Source organism: Schistocerca nitens, chromosome 9, assembly GCF_023898315.1.
Source record: "Schistocerca nitens isolate TAMUIC-IGC-003100 chromosome 9, iqSchNite1.1, whole genome shotgun sequence".
Lineage (NCBI taxonomy): Eukaryota > Metazoa > Arthropoda > Insecta > Orthoptera > Acrididae > Schistocerca > Schistocerca nitens.
Genome location: NC_064622.1, coordinates 80,348,076 through 80,370,484, shown reverse-complemented (window position 1 = coordinate 80,370,484; position 22,409 = coordinate 80,348,076). Strand labels below are relative to the sequence as shown.

Below are 22,409 nucleotides of genomic sequence, written 5' to 3'. Positions count from 1 at the left end.
TGACCTTACGACTTATCTTAGAAGCTAGATTAAGGAAAGGCAAACCTACGTTTCTAGCATTTGTAGACTTAGAGAAAGCTTTTGACAATGTTGACTGGAATACTCTCTTTCAAATTCTAAAGGTGACAGGAGTAAAATACAGGGAGCGAAAGGCTGTTGACAATTTGTACAGAAACCAAATGGCAGTTACAACAGTCGAGGGGCATGAAAGGGAAGCAGTGGTTGGGAAGGGAGTGAGACAGGGTTGTAGCCTCTCCCCGATGTTATTCAGTCTGTATATTGAGCAAGCAGTAAAGGAAACAAAAGAAAAATTTGCAGTAAGTATTAAAATCCAGGGAGAAGAAATGAAAACTTTGAGGTTCGCCGATGACATTATAATTCTGTCAGAGACAGCAAAGGACTTGGAAGAGTAGTTGAACGGAATGGACAGTGTCTTGAAAGGAGGATATAAGATGAACATCAACAAAAGTAAAACGAAGATAATGGAATGTAGTCGAATTAAGTTGGGTGATGCTGAGGGAATCAGATTAAGAAATGGGTTATTTAAAGTAGTAAGGGAGTTTTGCTATTTGGGGAGCAAAATAACTGATGATGGTCGAAGTAGAGAGGATTTAAAATGTAGACTGGCAATGGCAAGGAAAGCGTTTCTGAAGAAGAGAAATTTGTTAACATCGAGTATAGATTTAAGTGTCAGGAAGTCGTTTCTGAAAGTATTTGTATGGATTGTAGCCATGTATGGAAGTGAAACATGGACGATAAATAGTTTGGACAAGAAGAGAATAGAAGCTTTCGAAATGTGGTGCTACAGAAGAATGTTGAAGATAAGGTGGGTAGATAACGTAACTAATGGGGAGGTATTGAATAGGATTGGGGAGAAGAGAAGTTTGTGGTACAACTTGACTAGAAGAAGGAATCGGTTGGTAGGACATGTCCTGAGGCATCAAGGGATCACAAATTTAGCATTGGACAGCAGCGTGGTGGGTAAAAATCGTAGAGGGAGACCAAGAGATGAATACACTAAGCAGATTCAGAACGATGTAGGTTGCAGTAGGTACTGGGAGATGAAGGAGCTTGCACAGGATAGATAAGCATGGAGAGCTGCATCAAACCAGTCTCAGGACTGAAGACCACAATAACAACAACATGTACAAATAAAGCACAACGACACCAGCAAAAAAAACTTTTTGTAAAAATCAGAAACGTTTTCCGTCAGCATCTTTATTTCTCACGACTTCGCACATCGTCATTAATTTTTCTTCCCAATATACCATAACTCACCCATTACCACAACTCGTGTCCTAATATGATGCCCTCACCATCGCCTGATTTAATTTCTGCCCATTACATTACCGCTGATTTGCTTTTGTTGATACTCGTTTCACAAACTCTTTTCAAGTCACTATCCACTTCATTCAGGTGATCTTCCAATGTCTTTTAAAGTCTCTGACAAAATTCAATGTCATCGGGAAACAAAGTAGTCATAACTTCCTACTGAATTTTAATTTCCTTTTTTAAATCTCTCATTTGTTATCCCTGTTCGATCAACATATTCATCAAGTGACATTGGAGACGGGCCGTATCTCTGTCTCATACTCTTCTCAACTACCGCTTCCATTTGAGGTCCTTTAACTCTTATAACTACAGTCTAGTAGATGTACAATCTGTGGATATCCTGCCACTCTGTGTATTCTATCCATATCATTCTTCAGAACTTCAAAGCGTGTATTTCGCGCATTATTGTCAAAAGCTTTCTCCAACTGTTCAAATTCTATAAATGTATAAGTGCCTTTCTTCAATTTAAAATAAGTTGTACAGTCAAAAGTGCCTCGCATATAGCTGTATTTCTCAGGAGATTTTTATTTTGTGCCTGAAAACTACAAAGTGTGCGTTTTATATCGTTGTGATTGTTCACAAGAAACTGCATTAATTTAAGTGTGGGTTTTACAGGCTGCCCTGTCTGCAAACCTGGCGAGAAGAAGCAGATAGACTGCTGCAACACATGCACGTGCGTCGGCCCAGGAGTGTGGGCGTGCACCTTGATGGCTTGCCCCCATATAAAAGAAGGTGAGCAGTTCTAAGAGTCCACTGCATTATAGTGTGTTTACACGTGTGCGCCCTCCGGCTAGTAGCCGTGCGACTGTACTTGCCCCACATAAAAGTAGAGGCGCGCGTCACACGGGGCACATCTAGTCTGTACTTCAGCGAGGGGCAAGCTACAGTCGCACGGCGACTAGTCGCAAGGTGCACACACTGCGTACACCCATTTGGCAATCGAAAGAAGTTTCCACGTCCCTCACGTGAAGAAGTCTACGTAAAGGGACTGGCTGCAGCTCAATATTTTAACCGCTCCTATGGTATCTTCACTTGTAATTTCTACACCTGGAGAGGAATAACTACTTACATCATACATCAAGAACGGCAACGGATAAGCAAAACCACTCAGGGATTCCTGCTTTACAGTCTAACATTTTCAGTGTACAGCATGTCTGGTGGTGATGCATGAATGAAAATCCCACCTCTGAGATTCTGTCTGATGCTGCTCGTACCTCGGCCTGCTAGTTCTTCCATTCCCTCCGACGATCTCTGTGTTTCTGGGATGTCAGTAGGTGGTGTCACTTTCCATCGGCACTGCTGCTCCTTTCATAGGAATAAACTCCGGGCTATTAAGTCCCTTCCAGCGGCTTCGACGACCACCTCTCGACCCTCTCGTCGTGAAGAGATCATTCTGGCTAGGTTGCATATCGGGTGCTCCCGCACCACTTTGAAATCATCGCGCTATACCTTTGACGGTCTGCTATTTCCTGATGGAAAGCCCTTTTTAAACCATTTTCGTTCTCGTTTGTGTTTGCCGCCTGAGTTATCGGCCTTCCCAGCGAACGACGCGCGGGATGTCGACGACGTTGTACTCTGTCGTACCAATATGGCGAAAGCCATTTAATTTTTAGTTCATGATATCCGTTTATCTATGTTTATAGCCATTCTTTGTCTTCGTGTTCTACAGTTCTGATGAGGGAGCGTATGACCCTAGCTGTTTTTGTCCCCTAAAAAGAAAGTTCTACCACCTTGCTCATTTGAATATTGCCGAGGGAGCGGAGCTAGTATTCGCAGCTGACTTTTGTTAGTCGGTAAGTGCAACTACAACAATGCAATAAAAACGACATTATCGTAATCCATTGACTTTATACGGTGTGTTGCCAAACTGTGTCGTTGAATTCCACACGTACGCTAAGTGAACTGCCACTTCTTCAGCAGACGTCTGCTTGTTGAAGGACCAGACGTTTGCTGCTGAAATTGCAGCTCACTCAGCGTACATATGATAAAGTTAGCATGGAAGTCAACAAGGAAAGAGTTGTAGATTTCATTAGACACTACGTCCTTTTCAGTGTAAATGACATACCAAATATCTTGGGACAGCATACGGTGATACGCAAGACATGTTTCGCAATTTCGGTTGTCGAAACGTTTGTGCCGGTTGTATGCACCTTTGAAGTCCCACGACCACATCATAGAACAACCAAAAAAAAAAAATTCTTCACATGTCTCGGAATGAAGGACACGGCTTTTCTATGAGTATTGGACAAGAAATTTATGACGTTTCCATCTGAAACAAAATGTGACTAAGGAGTGTTATCATTTGGGTTTGACATAAAAATCGTTTGAAATAATAGTGTTATCTGTTGAGTAAGAAATGAGCAACGTCTTCTGGAGTGCTCAGGATTGCATTCTGATTAATTTTCCTCAGGTTATACAAACATAACTGCTGTCAACTACATTTAGACAGTTCTAGAATTCCCTCGCACATGGCACAATAAAATCCGTGGGACAAGAACATTATGTACCGGGATAACACGTGATCTAACACTGATCCAGAGACTGCAAAGAAAGCCGAGACACTGTAGCAGAAAAGTATTCCACACTAACCTGCATGCCTGACCTGTCAACCTCCTACTGCTGCCGTTTAGAAGGCATTGCAAAGAGATGCTAAAGTATATACAGTAATGTGCGCTTGCTTCTAGGCAGCCTGAACAGATTTAAGTTGTAAGGGAATTTCAAACTTAGAGAACTATCTACAGGGATTATATAAGAAATAAACTTTATCACTTATAACAGTGGAATTGCGATGACTTTCAGTATGGCATTCGTTCATAATTTGGGGCGTGAAGTCCCTTTCAGTTTCATTTATCAATCCTTCTGCTGCAATTTTCTGAATTTTCTCGAACGTTTATGCATGCCATTAGTTGTAAGAGCAGAGTATTGGATTTATGTGCGGACGTGTCTTCACAAATGTTCGAAATGTTACTGCAGATGCTTCACAAGGCACCGCATGGTGCGTGGCGGAGAGTTCGCTGCACTGCTCTTAGTCACTTCCTTTCCTGTACCACTCGCAATAAGAACGAGGAGAAAATGACTATATTTCCCCACGAGCCCCAATTTCTCTCATCTTCGTGGTCCTTACGCAAAATGTACGTTAGCGACAGGTGAATCACCCTTCATACGCCGGTTCTCTGAATTTTCTCAATTGTTTTCCGCGAAAGGAACATCTTGCCTCCAGTGATTCCCACATGAGTTCACGAAGCTTCTCAACAATACTCACTTGTTGATCAAACCCACCAGTAAGAATACTAGCAGCTTGCCTCTGAATTGCTTCGATGCGACTCCGCACTAATGCTGCAATGTTTTTCAGAAACATTATCATGACTAATTCACATCTTGGTAATGTTTACTCTTTCTTTCCAACGCGATTTGGCTGTCTTTAAATTACAATTATGTCTAAGAAATATTCGAAAAATGGACTGTGCGAGAGGCTGTGGCACATTGACAGTTGCCAAAATGGTCAAAATAGAACTTGTCTTTCAGAAATATGCATCTACTGATCTACTGGCAAAATGCACTGGTGGAAAGACTCTAAATACTAATGAAAGTTTGCACTGTGTCATTTTGTTCTGAAAGGTGCACAACCATTTATTCTGACATGGCGAGATATAACATGCTTGGAGATTGCATCAATATGCATGTGCAGACCTTATAAAGTCTAATCAACTCTCACAGTTATGTCTCCTAAATTTAGAACAAATTTTGATTCGTCTTAGAGCTTGCTAACTAAGCATATGTACACATCACATCTCAGTTCCCGCTGACTTCCCTCGCATGCAGTATCCATCCCATCCACCCCCCCCCCCCTCCCTCCTCACGTGTATGATGTCACGGGGGACTGTGCAAAGATATGTATCTATGCTTAGTTAGGAAGCTGTTAGATGAGATGAGACTTTAACTAGTTGCATAAATCTCATAATTATTAAACTTGATGACTTCTGTGTGTGAACATTGTCATGATCTCCAAGCATATCATACTTTGCCAAGTCGACATTAATATACATGGACTCTCTCAGACAAGTCGAGTTAATGTCTGCACACTGGCATTCAAGGTGTTACAATTTAGTTGCGGTTATATATTTTGTTATAATACAGACCATCTCTGATTTCATTAAGTCAGGTTATGATGGATACACTGTCAGCTGCTGGTGCTACAATACAGTTTTAACTTCTGGGAGCTGACACCCTCTGCCACGTTGTGGCACATAGACTGTCAACTTGTGGTGTTGCCACACTATTTGGGATCCAGTAGTTCACACATTATTTTTTCACTTGTTGAGTAAAAGCTTGCATTTGGTGAAATGATAGTCACCATCACTGGGGTGATGGCAGTCTTCATTTCAGCTGACCATCATTCTCCCCAGTAGTTTACACCACACATTCAGGGTAATGGTAGTCACCATGATCAGGGGTGATGGCAGTTACCATGCCAACTAACCACCATTGCCCCTTATAGTACCCAGAGCATTGGTATTCGCCATGTCAATTGATCATTACAGCCACTTAATAATATCCAACAAATGTTTGGGGTGAAGGTAATCACCAGCTTTTGACTAATAGCAGCCACCAAGTCGTCACTGTTTCAACATCATTCAAGGTTATGGCAGCCACCATGTCACGTACTCATCATTGCTCCCCCACCCCTGCAGTGTCTGGGGTAAAGGTAGTCACCATGTCACCTCAGCAACATTGCCCCAATGGTATCTGTTGTAATGGCACTCACTTTATCAACTGACTGTCGTTGACCTGCTGATAATCACCATATTACGTGACAATCACTGCTACACCCAAAAGTACTGGGGTATAGTAGTCACCATGCCAAATGACCATCATTGCTCCACCAATAAGTATCTGGGGTGATAGTAATCACCATGCTCAGCGTACTGGCAGTCACCTTGTCAGCTGACCATCATTACCCCCTCCTCAAAACATTATCCATTTTTATATTGTTAGAGACTTTGTGTGGTACCATAGAAATAAATTTAAGAAACACAGGGTTTGAAAATGAAGAAAAAACGATTCGAATGTGCACGTGTGCAGTGGTTATATGTCAACTTGATAGATTTTGGTTTCTTGTTTATCTGTATCTGTTGATGTATGGAGCAGTTTGTTACAATTTCGTTGTGACTGGTTGTTAAGTTGTAACAGCCTGCTCTGTGTCATTAAACATATATTAAATTCAGATGTTAAAACTACTAATCAGTATTTCTTCAAAGTGTTATGTAATTGTCACTTTATGAAAGTATAAGTTGGCGATGTTGGCTGTAAGTGACAAACATTTTATACTGAAAGATAATTTTTCTTCCTCGCATGGAGTCGATTTTGGACACTTTGAACAGTCATTAATTCAGGGTAGCTGAAATCATAGGAACTCTCGTTTATTACTTATACAAATGTGTAATATTACTTTTGAGAATGGCATTTCATCAAAGTATCATGTAGTTTCAATCGTGTGACAGTATACGTCATCCTCCACAAGTACACTTTAGCTTGTCAGTTAAATTGCTAGTACCAACAATAGAACACATGTGTTTTGATAAATAACACGACTTTTCTTTCTTTTAAGTATGGTACAACGATTGAACTATGCTTGTTACCAATTGCACATTAAACTATGAGTTAAATCAGCATTAGTGCCATAGATGTTTTTTTAATATCATGGCAATTCTTTAACTAATTTGATAAATAATACTGACAACTTTCAGTTTCTTTAAGGGGGGTAGGACGTCAAACGGGCCGACTTGGAGCAGGAGAGGCACCACAGGACATTTCAATTTCCACTGTCTATACTTTTACATATAAATTCATAAAACTTTGTCAGCATGACAAGGAAGGATTCAGAATTTACATTCATAGCAGTGGAAGTTCTAAAACATAACGAAGTAATTTTTTACATGTGAAATTCATCATTTTTTCCTCTTACTAATGGCAGCATTTGTTGCTATAGGTACACATTTCTTCATAAGTAAGAGAGATTCATCTATGAATTTTGCACAGCGTACAAAACAAACCATACTTAAAGTTGTTTGAAACTCTAGAATTTTCCAAACTTATTAAAAACTGTGGTAAAATTGAGGTAATTACCTATAAAATTTGTGTTTTTTGTAAACATGAGGTTTAAAATAGAACAGTTCATTCGTTTTTTCATAAATTAAATAAATTCTAGAGTTTGAGACACCTGTGAGTATGGTATGTACGCTGTGCAAAATTCACCGAAGAATCTAACTTATGAAGAAAAGTACACCTATAGAAACAAATGCAGCCATTTGTAAGTGAAAAAATGATGAAATTTCGCACGTAAAAAAAATTATTTTGTCATGTTTTCGAACTTCCACTGCAATGAGTGTGAATCCTGAATCTTCCTGGTGATGCTGACAACGTTTTATGAATACATTTGTAAAAGTATAGACACTGGAAATTAAAATGTCCTGAGATGCCTCTCCTGTTCCAAGTCGGCCTGTTTGACGTCCTGCCCCCCTTAAAGTATGGTAGAATCAGTAATCAAACTATGCTCACTGCCAAGTGCACTTTAACCTGTAAGTTATATCAATAGTGCCAACAGGAGATACATGATTTTTTTCACTGTTACAGAACAGTTAAGTAATGACAATACATTAGATGTATTTTGTACTTGAAAATTTTAAGTACTTTGATAAATAATACATATAATGATCAAACTTCCTTTCCTCAGCGAATCTGTAGTTACACTTATTTATTATAAGTCACCCATATGTGTTCTGTAGTCAAAATCTTTGCATTGTTTGATAAATAATTTTATTTTGATACAAAGGTTGATTTTTACACAGATCGAACTTTCCTCTCTGTATGGAACTGTGTCCCACATTGTCTTTTACCATGTTGTATGTATATATCTTATCTGAAACATTTCGAAGTTATAGTTGCATCTTATGACAATATGCAGTTTAAATGATAAAATGCAGATTTTAAATGTGGTTTGTTGGGATAAATCGTCGGAAAATCGAGGGTTAGTGGATAAAAACACTACCACAAGTAGGTCCTAGGTCAAACGCAGTAAGAAGAAAAATATGGTAACCAGTCAATAATATTAATTACAGTTTTATTGGTGCATTATCTTCTTACTTCTTAAAACAGTGCCAGCCAATTTCTTTTTGCAGTAGCAGTAACATAGCCTCATTTACACCTAAATTGAAGTGACATTTATTATTGAAGTGTGTCATTTTGGCAAAGCATTGTTATAGAACAACTGACACTTGGAATAACACTGTGGCCTTTAATCTGAGTTTGTTTTATCAGTCATGAGTAAATTAAGCAATAATTGCACTCATACAGTAGATAAAAGATTATTTTAGCTAACAAATGTTTAATACAACAATACTACAGACAATTTAGACATGGATATACCACTGTGGCACTTAATTTTGGGGTCTACAATCATGTTCTAAGGTTAAGTTATAAATAACACAATAATTGCATTCTTCCAGTAGGTGGAACACTATGTTTTTGGTTAACAGTGTTTTATAGGGAAATAATAAAATTTAGATGTGTTTGTAACATTAACATAACCGTTTGTGTGTTTGTCATGTGTATGTGCGTGTGTGTTTGTGTGTGTGTGTATGTGTGTGTGTGTGTGTGTGTGTGTGTGCGTGTATGTGTGTGTGTGTGTTTGTTTTTGTGAGTGTGAAAGGGAGCTCTTTGATAAATAATACAGATGCGGAAATTCTGTAAGTTGCACCCTTTATGTATTTTGATAGGTAATCAGGTCATTTTGGTGTCTTTGAACATGTAATTTGGATTGTGATGTTAGAGGGACTACAACGGGTAACTGGGCTATTTACATCATCTTGCATTTTCATTTTAGTTTCCCAACAGCATAACTGGGTTAGTTCCCCCATCTTGCATTTTTCAAGCCCACACTACTCCCATCTTGCATTATCAATTTCTTGCCACTGCCCCCTTGAATTCTACGACTGCAGCACTGCCTAGCAAAGGCTGCTTGGACTTGTGTTAGTTGTGAGTGACTACAGAGCCACCGAGTTTTATGACAATGGACTGCTCATGACTTTCCATTGATTTTTCGTGCATAGTGTGTGATGTGTAATCTTTAATGTTTCATTTATCATTGTAAGTTCCATGTATTGGATTATGTAGTGATGTATCTCCGCATCAGTTCAAAATTTTACTCTCCACTTTGCTTCGTTTCGAATTACGTGTACTGCATGAAAGATTACGTTGCTTGAGAAGAGTTAATTGTTTGCTTATAATGTCCACAGTGAAAACAAACTGTAAGCCTAATATAACATTCAAGAACGACTGTAACAACTGCACCTGTAATGCTGAAGGAACCAAGGCGTGTTGCACCACTCGTAACTGCTCCCTGCCATGGCCGGGACACCCAGGTGAGTATGCATTTATATATACTTCTATATATGTATGTGTAAAAAGAGAACTACTTGAGATCAAATTTAAATTTAAGTGTTACAAAGTCTTGTGCTCCTTCTATATTTTTTATCACCCACCTTGAAATACTCTAAATACCTTGAGAAAATACTTCCTATTAAATTTACATTCCATGTTGACAACTCTTTTCAGAAAAGTTTTTATTGTTAATTTCACGGTGTATTTCATTTTCTCTCTACTTCAGTAATTGTCAGTTATTTTTCGGGCCAAATAGGAAACCTCATCCGTAAATATTATCACTTATCCTAATGTAATTCCCTCATAATTGGCATCCCCTGATTTGAGGGGAACTTGTAAGCAAAAGTCGGAAATTTTTAGTATTTTTCAAAACATGTTCTATAATGTTCACTTTTTCCGACATATATTGTATATAATTTATCTGTATGACCATTGGAAACATTTTATTTTTAATTCTATTGCATTACTTGCGTATCTGTGAAGCTACCTAATTTTGAATATCGATTTCTTTATATAAAGCTATGACTGAAACTACACCACATAAATGGCTGGGTTTACACTACTGAGAGGATATATACAGTGCTCAATGTTGATTACCCTGCTGCTTTCAATTTGTCTGTCGCTTCGCTACGATTCATTTGAAAATAGGTGACTTTTAGCGCAGAATTGTGTGTTTGAAAGTGCTTCGGTGTAGTTCGACACATTATAAACATGCCTAGAGCTGCCACCTTGTTTGAGAAGCGTACATTTGGTGCTAACCAGCACTATAGGAAAGCAAAATTATGTGGTTACCATTAGGAAGAATCCACCATCAGTGTAGATACAGATGATCAGAATGTGACATCAGAGAACAAGAGACTCGACCACCATCCTTACTAGTGAATCCAAATTAAGTCCTCTGTTTGAGGAACTGGGATCATTCGAGGAAATTTTATGAAATAACATTTGTGGTTTAGGCTGTGTGTTAGTTGATATGATAATTTTAATGTTAACTCTTTATGTTGCAATATTTGTAGTGGGCAAATAATTATAGATGAAGATCCTTCAGTAAGAAATGTGGCATGTCCATTAAGGTAACGAAAAAGGTATAGAAGCTATGAAAGAAGCAGCACATGAGCCACAAATTCTCAAACTACATAAAATCAATTCACTTACTGTTTCAACCTCGATCTGAGACATGGTTCAAATTCCGATAGTCTGAAGTTACAACGGTGTGTTTCGAACACAAGAATTCCTTTCCTGAAGCTGAAAAGCAAGCCATCAAGCTAGTTTATAGGGACCTAGCTCACCCAGACCTCCCCCAAAAGTGTCTGCGTGAGCACACTCAAAATCCCAATGGGTCATTCGGTAATATGTTTCGAACATGAGTGCCCAAGCATATATTTGCGAGGTAAACTCTGAAATGGGTAGTCAGTGATGCTTTGTGATCATTTAATGGCGAAAACATGGGAAGAATAAGAGTGTTAAGGCATATCATCAACCCTGGCTGTAAAGGGAGTGTAACTTTCAGACCAACAAGAGTTGCCAATTCATATTGAGCAGCTGAGTTCAACTCCAAAGAAGCAAGATCAGAACAAAGGAAGATGCTTTTAGAGAGAGGAGGACGAGGGAGAAGATCTTAACTACGCTTCTTGGTGCTTTTGAGACTCATTTAAAACATTAGTGAGTTTTTATCAGACAAAATATAATCACAGGCAGGGTTTCATATATGGGTTGTAACAGCTGTAAGTGCAGGTATTTCTGTTGGTGGCTGAGGACGGTTTACTAAACTTTACATCAGTATTTGAGTAATTTTCAGAGTAATAATTATAGTCATTACAAGCCATATGTTTTTAAGTTGGTTAGTACCTCTAAGTGCATGTGGCAAGAGCGAGCCATTAATGTTTATTTTCCCCTGGGCAGCAGGTCGGATGTTGAAGTGTGGACGCGTAGATGCAAAACAGGTAGTCCATACTAACAGGCATAGTCCAGTTAGTGGTGCAGTAGGTCTCTGCAGAAAACGTCAGCTTGTGATCTGGTTGTCGGAAGACTGTTCACAGCAGAGAAAAAAACAACCAGCAAACTGATGTGTGTACGCATTAAGACACCGCATATAAAAATACCGCCACTCACACCTGTTACGGAGCTCAGACTTCGAGAAGAATACAATTACTCTAATCTCGAAGAAGGCAGATGTTGACAGGTGTGAAAATTACGGAACTATCAGTTTAATAATTCACAGCTGCAAATTACTAACGCGAATACCTTACAGACGAATGGAGAAACTGGTAGGAGCCGACCTCGGGGAAGACCAGTTTGGATTCCCTACAAATGTAGGAAAACGCAATGCAGTGCTGACCCTACCACTTATTTCAGAAGATAAATTAAGGAAAGGCAAACCTACGTGGAGAAAGCTGTTGACAATGTTGACTGGAATACTCTTTAAAATTCTGAGGGTGGCAGGGGTCAAATATGGGGAGCGAAAGGCTATTTACAATATGTACAGAAACTATCTGGCAGTTATAAGAGTCGAGGGGTACGAAAGGGAAGCAGTGGTAGGGAAAAGAGTGATACAGGGTTGTAGCCTATTTTCGATGTTATTCGATCTGAATATTGTGCAAGCAGTAAAGGAAACAAAAGAAAAATTTTGAGTAAGAATTAAAATGTATGGAGAAGAAAGAGAGCGAAGGACTTGGAAGAGAAGTTGAATGGAATGGACAGCTTCTTGAATTGAGGGTATAAGATGAACATCAACAAAAGCAAAACGAGGATAAAGGAATGTAGTCGAATTAAATCAGGTGATGCTGAGGGAATTGGATTAGGAAATGAGAGACCTAAAGTAGTAGATGAGTGTTGCTGTTTAGGGAGCAAAATAACTCATGATGGTCGAAGTGGAGAGGACATAAAATGTAGACTGGCTATGCCAAGGAAAGCGTTTCTGAAGAAGAGAAATTCGTTAACATCGAGTATAGATTTAAGCGTCAGAAAATCCTTTCTGAAAGTATTTGTATGGAGTGTAGCCATGTATGGAAGTGAAACATGGACAATAAAAGCTTTCGAAATGTGGTTCCAGAGAAGAATGATGAAGATTAGATGGGCAGATCACGTAACTAGTGAGGAGGGACTGAACAGAATTTGGGAGAAGAAAATTTGTGGTAAAACTCGACTAGAAGAAGGGATCGGTTGGTACGACAGCTTCTGAAGCATCAAGAGATCACCAGTTTAGAATTGGAGGGAAGCGTGGAGGGAAAATATCGTAGAGGGAAAGCTAGAGATGAATACACTACGCAGATTCAGACGGATGTGGGTTGCAGTAGGTACTCAAGAGATGAAGAGGCTTGCGCAGGAGAGCTGAATCAAGCCAGTCTCTAGACTGAAGTCCACAACAACAACAACACCCGGTACATTAACCGTTAGGATAGTTCTGATGCCGCCTTACCGCCCCGACCCACAAGATTCTGCTCGACTATTAAATTTCCATAGTCGCGACCAGAAGGCCATCGGCGATTATCTACCACAGTACCACAACATGAGCACTGTTCATCTGATATGACGACGTCTAAACCTGCAGTCGTTGTCACGGTTCTAAACGTAGCTTTGGAGCAGCGCACAAAGTCACTTCCTACGCGACTATACAAGATTGTACTTTGCAAACATCAACTTAAACGACAAAGGTCATTGTACCACCGAGGCTGAACTGCCTTTCGCTGCATGGTCAGCTCTCAGCCAACACCAGTCTCGATCTGCCGAGAACAAGGTGACGCTACGCCTATTTGTAACTGTTGCTCAGCATATGACTGAGTCACGTCACTTCTCCTGGCATTTATATGTACAGCGCGAACAAGTTGTTCCCCAGCAAAATTTCGGGCTCTATTTTGAAAACTGCTCGAGTGTTTGAGATCCCTACCAGTTCGGATCAAAGGAAGACATTGTAGCAGTTCAAAGGTGACCTGCTAGATTTCGTACTCTTACGTTCGATCAACACATGAGTATTATGGAATTACATCGTAAACTCAAATGGGAATCCCTGGAGAGAAGATGACATTCTTTTCCAGAAACATTCTTTTTAAGAAATTAGATGAAGATGACCGAAAAGATATTCTGCTGCTGTCAACATACAATACGCGCACGGACCGCAAAGGTGAGGCAAGTTAGGGTTCGTGCGGAAGCATATAGACAGTCGATTTCCTGCCCTCTGTTTGCGTGTGGAACACGTAAGGATATGACTAGTAGTGGTACAATGTACCTTCCGCCGTAAACCATACAGTGGCTTGAAGAGGACATGTGGAAATGTGCATGTTGCCAACATCAAGTACCGTGAGTGAGTGGAACAAGTTTGGTTTCAAATAAGACGAACAGCGAATAAGACATTTGCATTGTAGTATGGTCCCTTCACTCCCACAAACCAACCAACTGACACGAGGGTGAAATCGAAACAAACGTATTTACTCTGCAAGGATCCATCAGAGACCAAGGATCGCTCATACCAAAAGACGCAGCAAGTCTCGATAATTTGTCGGAGGTGTTCCAGTCCACGCTGAGTATGCTTTTGTGGCAGCATAATGGCCGCACAGTCTTCGAATACAGCCTCTAGTAATTTACAGGAGCAGGTTTGGTGAGTATCGACGTTGTGATTCTCCCATTTATTCCCTTTTCAGCTCCCTGGAAATTTCTGTCACACTTTCATGTAGCCTGTGCCGACCTGTGCGATACTAGAACCGCATCGCTGAAATCATCCGATGTCTGTTGCCTTGCCTACTTGACAAGAACTTAAAGAATTGCAGTAATACTATAGTATTGGTCACGTTAGCATCTTGTAAGGGAGTTTCATTACACATGCATCGTATTTTCTTAGAATCATTCCAACAAGTCCAAGTCTTCCATCCATCTTCTCTAATATTGATTTGACTTTGTTATCTCATTTCTTGTAACATCTCGCTGTTACCTCTAAACACCAACTACCTCACCTTGTTGGGTACACTGTTTTCTATCGAAGTTAAGCAACGTTGGACGTAGCCAATGGTTGGATGGGTAACCGCTCGGTTACACGGCACTTTGCCTTTACAGCAAAGGAAAGGAAGGCTGGCCGCGTAATGTCCCTGATGATCAGTTTTTAAGTCCCGGATTAAATTCCAAACCTCTACACAATATCTCACGAATTGAGAGTATGTGACACACTTAATGCTGACCCGTCCGACAGATGGGGTCCTTACGTTCAGCTTCTCTTTTGGAGCTATTCGAGAGAAGAAGGCTACGTACCTGCACTGGGATTCATCCTGTCCCGCCTCTCATCATCATCCAAAACAAACATGTCACCATACTACGGACACTTGCAGCCAGCTGCAGGCATTTGACCGCGAACAGCACCTGTCTAATATCCTCAATACTTTGCGTCAGTCAAGGCGTATTCCGATTAGTTGTGAGTGCATCAGCTCGGAGCAAAGTGATTTCGAAAGTTGGGAAATTGCTGGTGTTCGTATGGTGGCTGCTTTTGTCACCAGGGAGCCGAAGTATCGAAGATTTATACTGTATCAAAGGAAAGCGGAGAAACATCACTAAGTCACAAGGCGGAAGGAAGGGTGTTGAATGAGAGGTTTGTGACGAAAAAAGAATATTTATTAAAAAAACCTATTATTGGTTGATTTACGTAATGTTGTTGTTGTTGTGGTCTTCAGTCCTGAGACTGGTTTGTTGCAGCTCTCCATGCTACTCTATCCTGTGCAAGCTTCTTCATCTCCCAGTACCTACTGCAGCCTACATCCTTCTGAATCTGCTTAGTGTATTCATCTCTTGGTCCCCCTCTACGATTTTTACCCTCCACTCTGCCCTCCAGTACTAAATTGGTGATCCCTTGATGCCTCAGAAAATGTCCTACCAATCGATCCCTTCTTCTAGTCAAGTTGTACCACAAACTCCTCTGCTCCCCAATTCTATTCAATACCTCCTCATTAGTTATATGATCTACCCATCTAATCTTCAGCATTCTTCTCTAGCACCACATTCTCTTCTTGTCTCAACTATTTATCGTCCATGTTTCACTTCCATACATGGCTACACTCCATACAAATACTTTCAGAAACGACTTCCTGGCACTTAAATCAATACACGATGTTAACAAATTTCTCTTCTTCAGAAACGCTTTCCTTGCCATTGCCAGTCTACATTTTATATCCTCTCTACTTCGGCCATTATCAGTTAATTTGCTCCCCAAATAGCAAAACTCCTTTACTACTTTAAGCGTCTCATTTCCTAATTCCCTCAGCATCACCCGACTTAATTCGACTACATTCCATTATCCTCGTTTTGATTTTGTTGATGTTCATCTTATACCCTCCTTTCAAGACACTGTCCATTCCGTTCAACTGGTCTTTCAAGTCCTTTGCTGTCTCTGACAGAATTACAATGTCATCGGCGAACCTCAAAGTTTTTATTTCTTCTCCATGGATTTTAATACCTACTCCTAATTTTTCTTTTGTTTCCTTTACTGCTTGCTCAATATACAGACTGAATAACATCAGGGATAGGCTACAGACCTGTCTCACTCCCTTCCCATCCACTGCTTCCCTTTCATGCCCCTCGACTCTTATAACTGCCATCTGGTTTCTGTACAAATTGTAAATGGCCTTTCGTTCCCTGTATTTTACTCCTGCCACCTTTAGAATTTGAAAGAGAGTATTCCAGTCAACATTGTCAAAAGCTTTCTCTAAGTCTACAAATGCTAGAAACGTAGGTTTGCCTTTCCTTATTCTTTCTTCTAAGATAAGTCGTAAGGTCAGTATTGCCTCACGTGTTCCAGTGTTTCTACGGAATCCAAACTGATCTTCCCCGAGGTCGGCTTCTACTAGTTTTTCCATTCGTCTGTAAAGAATTCGTGTTAGTATTTTGCAGCTGTGGCTTATTAAACTGATAGTTCGGTAATTTTCACATCTGTCAACACCTGCTTTCTTTGGGATTGGAATTATTATATTCTTCTTGAAGTCTGAGGGTATTTCGCCTGTCTCATACATCTTGCTCACCAGATGGTAGAGTTTTGTCATGACTGGCTCTCCCAAGGCTGCCAGTAGTTCTAATGGAATGTTGTCTACTCCCGGGGCCTTGTTTCGACTTAGGTCTTACAGTGCTCTCTCAAACTCTTCACGCAGTATCATATCTCCCATTTCATCTTTCATTTCCAGAATATTGTCCTCAAGAACATCGCCGCTGTATAGGCCCTCTATATACTCCTTCCACCTTTCTGCTTTCCCTTCTTTGCTTAGAACTGTTTACGTAATAAATCTTCTTATTTTGCGTCACAGTCCTCCAGTTGGTGTTTCCAGCAACTTTCATCAATAGTGTAGTTTTACAGTAGTGGACTTTTCTTTTCTTTTTTTTTCTTTTTTTTTTTTTTTGCTACGTATGCGCAGTATGTCATTTATTTAGGTTCAGGGTCAGCCGCCAGAACCTGCGCCTTTCATCGACCCACTCCAGGTCGTTCTCCAAATTGTTACTTTCTTCTAGCCTTGCTACCTACTTATAAACAACTGAATCTTCAGCGCAGAGCCGTGAAGAGCATCCCAGGCACTCAGTTAGGTCATTTACGCACAGTGTAAACAGTAACGGTCCTGTCATATCTCACTGAGATATTCCATAAATTTCCTTTACACCTGTAGATGTTATTCTATTAGGAGCGACATGTTGAATTTCCAAGAAAGCTTTGAAACCAGACGCAAATCTGGTCTGATACTCGGTAAGCTTGTAATTTTTTTTCTCGCTAAACGTCCAAGCGGGAAGGTGTCACAAGCCTTACTGAAGTAAAGGAAGACATCATCAGCCTGAGTGCCGGCCTCTGCAGTGCTGTGTATCTTACTAGCTGAGTTTCCAAAGCTTTCTGTTTGCGGGATCCTTGTTGATTTTTACAGAGAAGATTGTCATTCTCCTAAAACTTTATAATACATGAGAATTATACATGTTCCTTAACAACCTGACGTCAGCGACGTTGGTCTATACTTACATGCATCTGTCCTGCGACCCTTCTTGAAATCTGGGATTACCTGCACTTTTTCCGGTCACTAGGTACCCTTAGTTGCTCCAGCGACCTGCGATAGAATGTAGCTGGAAGGGAAGCAAGTTATTTTCCATAACCTCTGTACAATGTTACAGGTATCGATTCGGTGATAAGTTATCTCAGAATCTACAATATCGAATTTCGTACAATTATCGGGAGGAGGGACCGTGTTATGATCGTCCGAGGTGAAACATTTTAGGAAGACCGAATTCAGTATTTCGGCCTTCTCTCTGTCAATTTCAGTTTCAGTGTCAATATTGGCTCTGACCGAATATGTGATTTCGAACCAATCACTGATTTTATGTAAAACCAAAGTCTCTTACGGTTTTTAGTCAGAACGGTTTTCCTTCCAGAGTCATTGAACGCTTCTCTCATTACTCTCCTTACGCTTCGTTCAGCTTTTATTTGCCGGCTAGGTTTCCACTGCTCTTGACTCTGCGATGAAACTCTCTGTTTAAGTAGCAGTTTACTAACGTGGCAATTAATACAAGAGAGTCTATCTCATTCCCTAATTTCGCGTAAGGACATGAAGACGATGAAAGAGAAACTAGTGCTCGTCGGAGGCATATCGAAAGTCGTTTTTCCCTGGCTCCTTTTGCGAATGGACCAAGAAAGGGAATGATCAGTAATGGTGCAACGCACCCTCCGCCACGTACCACATGTTGGCTTGTGGAGTGTGTATGTAAATATAGGTGTAGACGACAACCAATTGTTTTTTGGCACTAGAGGTGTTCAGTATGATTGATACTGTTTGTTACATATCCCTCCTTCCTGATTACCAAAGGATCACGAATTTATGCGAACACATTTGGCTACTTTCAACTTTCAGCCCGTGGGACACGCACTCTTGTAACACAGACACGTTTTTTGGGAATGTGAAAAACAGCAGTGGCTTTCAATGTCCCCATAACAAGAAATTTAAGCGATTGAGGCAAAAGGGAAGTTCATGTTAACTGACCGCGATCAAGCCACCGTCCATTGAACGGTAATGCCACTCGCTGCGCTAAGGGTCGTAGAATACGTTGCGGCCCCTTATATTCAGTGAAACAATCTGTTCTTTTTCTGCCTGTAATTTGACGAGCATGAAATGCTGATAAACAGACCCTGTTAATATGTCTGGTAAAGTGTGTAGCCCGGCGAGTCTGTTACCCACATTTCCCGTCCACATACGGGATCTACAGCGAATATGATGCCCTGCTTCTATAATTACTCGAGGGTTTACGTTTACTGTCACGTGCCTGTTATGGTATTTAATTGAGAGCCCATTATCAGCCGTAAAGAAAATACTAGTTGTTAGCTGCGGATCTTCAGCATTCCGTAATCCGACATGGTGGTGCTGTACCAAATAGTTTTCACACGCTCTAAGTGAAATGGATAAAATAATTGCTCATGCAGAACTGATTAAGGAAGGGTGTTGCTTTTGCCTTCGCCTGTTGCAGTAATTGACACACTAGTTTAGAGATAGTCTTCTAGTCGTTGTACCAGCAGTCACTCTATATTATGCCGTCGGTTTCGGGACTACAGCTGCCTCTTGTCCTTCTTGCGAATGATGGTGGCCTCCAAAGCGCTGGAAAATCCTGCTGAACATTTTTTTCGGGTTGTGAATGCGGCACTGAGACAGCCGTTCAGCGCACATGACACTTACTTGTCGATTACCCATAATAGGTACCATGTATGAAACTTCCCGCGTGGACTAACGAGACTTGTTTCACTGTTTACTTTGTTCATATGGAAACGCTAAACTCGTTTCGATAGCAGTACAACCTCAAAACTACACGTAATATATGACTGGCTGTATTGTCCTTTATCCTTTTGCTGTACTACATACCCGCTCATTTCACTTTCTCGTTTTACGGGCGCGATGTCCTAACTGCCTATCGCAAGGATGGCTACGAAGGTTTTCACGACTGTGGCAAGACCTATTTTAAAATGTAAGTGAAAATCATTTAAAATGTGCGAGGGAGGGAGTGACAGTGCAGAAATTGAGCCACATACACACTACTGCCCGACAGTGTCATAACAATGCTGAATGGATCTTCAGGAAAGCAGCCACATGGCGGTACAAACGTATCCCAATAAAAAGGTCAAACCACAAGCAGTGGAAAGACCGGAGCTGTTATGAACTGTAATAGCATGTATTTTTCTTCTCCAGTGTGCATTCCAGGTGAGAAGAAGTGGCAGGACTGCAACGAGTGTCACTGTGTGGGCGGAAAGCGTTGGTTGTGCACCGAGCGGCTGTGTCCCAAGGAAAACGGAGGTGAGAAGCATAACGAGACATTTAAACTGTGCACGACAGTAATTAGGTATCTTCATGACGGAACAGTGCGCTCATACGATAGTTTGTGTGTGTGAGGGGGGGGGGGGGGGCGGGAGGAGGGGGGAGGAAGGGATGGATAGGGGGATGTGGTGAATTTTCAATATTTTGGAAGACGAATGGCGACTCGTAAATAGATTTGTGATGAGATGGAGTCTTACAGCTGTCAAATAATTATCTGCTGTTGGATGACGTCATAGCCTGTAATATATCATATGAACCTACCAGCCGGCCGCTATGGCCGAACGGTTCTAGGCGCTTCAGGGTGGAACCACACTGTTGCTACGGGCGAAGGTTCGAATCCTGCCTCGGGCATGGATGTGTGCGATGTCCTTAGGTTAGTTAGTTTAAGTAGTTCTAAGTCTAGGGGACTGATGACCTCAGATGTTAAGTTCAAATGGTTCAAATGGCTCTGAGCACTATGGGACTTAATATCTGAGGTCAACAGTCCCCTACTTAAACCTAACTAACCTAACGGCATCACACACATCCATGCCCGAGGCAAGATTCGAACCTGCGACCGTAGCGGTAGCGCGGTTCCAGACTGAAGCGCCTAGAACCGGCCGGTTCAGATGTAATGTCCCATAGTGCTCAGAACCATTTGAACCTACCACAATGTTTCCATCGGTATCGGTGTTGTGAAGAGCTTCGGTCGGCAGTTGGTATACCTTCCTGATCTATTTTACAATGCCATAAACTTCTCGGGAATTTTTTTCTTTTTGGTTTTGTTTCTTTCCTTCTGTTTCTTCTGCAGCCCTGCTCTAGTTCCTCGTCTTTCCTCTCCTGTAGCCACGCCTTCTTTGCCGTGATGGTAGCTTCTATCGCCGTTTTGCGTATGTCGTTGAACCACTACCGCTTCTTTTGTACTAATTTTGATAAAGTGTTTTTGGTTGACGCTTGAAACACATTGTTGAAGTCCGTCCAAAATCCATTTATGTCTTTACTATCACCTTCATTTTCTGTGTATCTTTGATTAGTACTAAAAACTTCCTGCTAATTTCCACTTCATACCGACAAGTATTACGATTGTTCCTGAATGGTTGGACTTAGTACTGCACTGTGTGCCCTTGGTGTTTCCCGAGATTTGTTTTCGGTCTGACTGCCATATGTGCAACCACAAAGTTACGATAAGAGCCGGCACCACGGTGCGTACGAATATCAGTGACACTCCTATGTGTGTTTCAGATTAATAGATGGTCGATGTCGTTTGCTGTCTTTCTATCTCCCGAATGCCAGGTGTCTTCGATTACCTTTGTGTGGAAATGATGTCGGCTTTCCTTGGTTTCCTCGTGTCTGCTTTCATTGCCCATCGTCGGTTACAAGTGTCTATCTTTTTTCTACCTTGAAATTTAAGTCTCCCAGTACGATTTTGCGGTAGGCTGTCATACAGGAGTACATTTATAGCATCTTCTTTGTCGTTTGTAGGCGCATTGAACTTTCCCTTGTGTGTAGTACATTCTTTCATTAACTGTCTCAAACCTGGTGGCTGTTCCAAACAACTCCTTTCAATTCAGAAATCCTGTTCCAAATCCGCGCTTTTGAGTTTTTACACCGCAATTAAACATAGTTTATTCTCCGAATTCATGTAAGACTTCTCCAGCAAAATTTTGTATCTTATATTGCAGAAATTTTTACTTTGTATTTCTCCTACGCGTCTTGCAAACTTCTTTGCCTACGGCTGTTGATATACTTTCCGGGATGTGAGGTCGTGGTCCAAGAACTTTTCTGCTCCTTACGTTTCGTCCAGGACTGCGCTGGACTTCCTCAGAGGCGCTGCTCCGCTGACAAGGTGGTAATCGATAGTCAACCTTATCTTTGCTATTGATTATCACTGCTCATCACGTGTCACCTGAACCACGCCCCCCTTTCTCACAATATATAAGTCGCTCTCAGACACCCGACAAGTCAGTCGGCAACGACTCAGCGGAGCAGCGCCTCTGAGGAAGTCCAGCGCAGTCCTGGATGAAACGTAAGGAGCAGAAAAGTTCTTGGACCACGACCTCACATCTCGGAAAGTATATCAACAGCCATGTCACCCGGTCGTGAAAGCCTTCATTCTTTGCATACGCCCGGGTTTCTACAGATTCTTTACATCCTATGTACCGATTCGTAAGTCCATTTTTCGTTTGCCACGTCGTCGTACAATGTTGTTCCTTAAATCATTCCGAGGGGTAAGTGAGAGATTCGCAACAATTTCTTTTTGCTTCAGAGGTTTGTTAGTTCTAAGCACAACTTCCAACATGGGTGGGTAGGGACTCTTCTGACGGTGGTTACCATATGTTAGGCAGGAAAAAATGGAGT

At 41.1% G+C, this 22,409-nt stretch overlaps 1 protein-coding gene across 1 annotated transcript in view; it reads left to right on the top strand.

Annotated features, from left to right (window-relative positions):
• The window catches only part of LOC126204017 (serine protease inhibitor I/II-like), a 58,253-nt gene extending 36,955 nt beyond the window's left edge, over positions 1-21,298 (top strand). Inside the window, exons 2-5 of the mRNA XM_049938446.1 lie at positions 1,948-2,064; positions 9,627-9,752; positions 19,947-20,051; positions 21,294-21,298. Of these exons, the coding sequence (XP_049794403.1) occupies positions 1,948-2,064; positions 9,627-9,752; positions 19,947-20,051; positions 21,294-21,298 (353 nt within the window). The remainder of the gene's footprint in view (positions 1-1,947; positions 2,065-9,626; positions 9,753-19,946; positions 20,052-21,293) is intronic.
• The last annotated feature ends 1,111 nt before the right edge of the window (positions 21,299-22,409 follow it).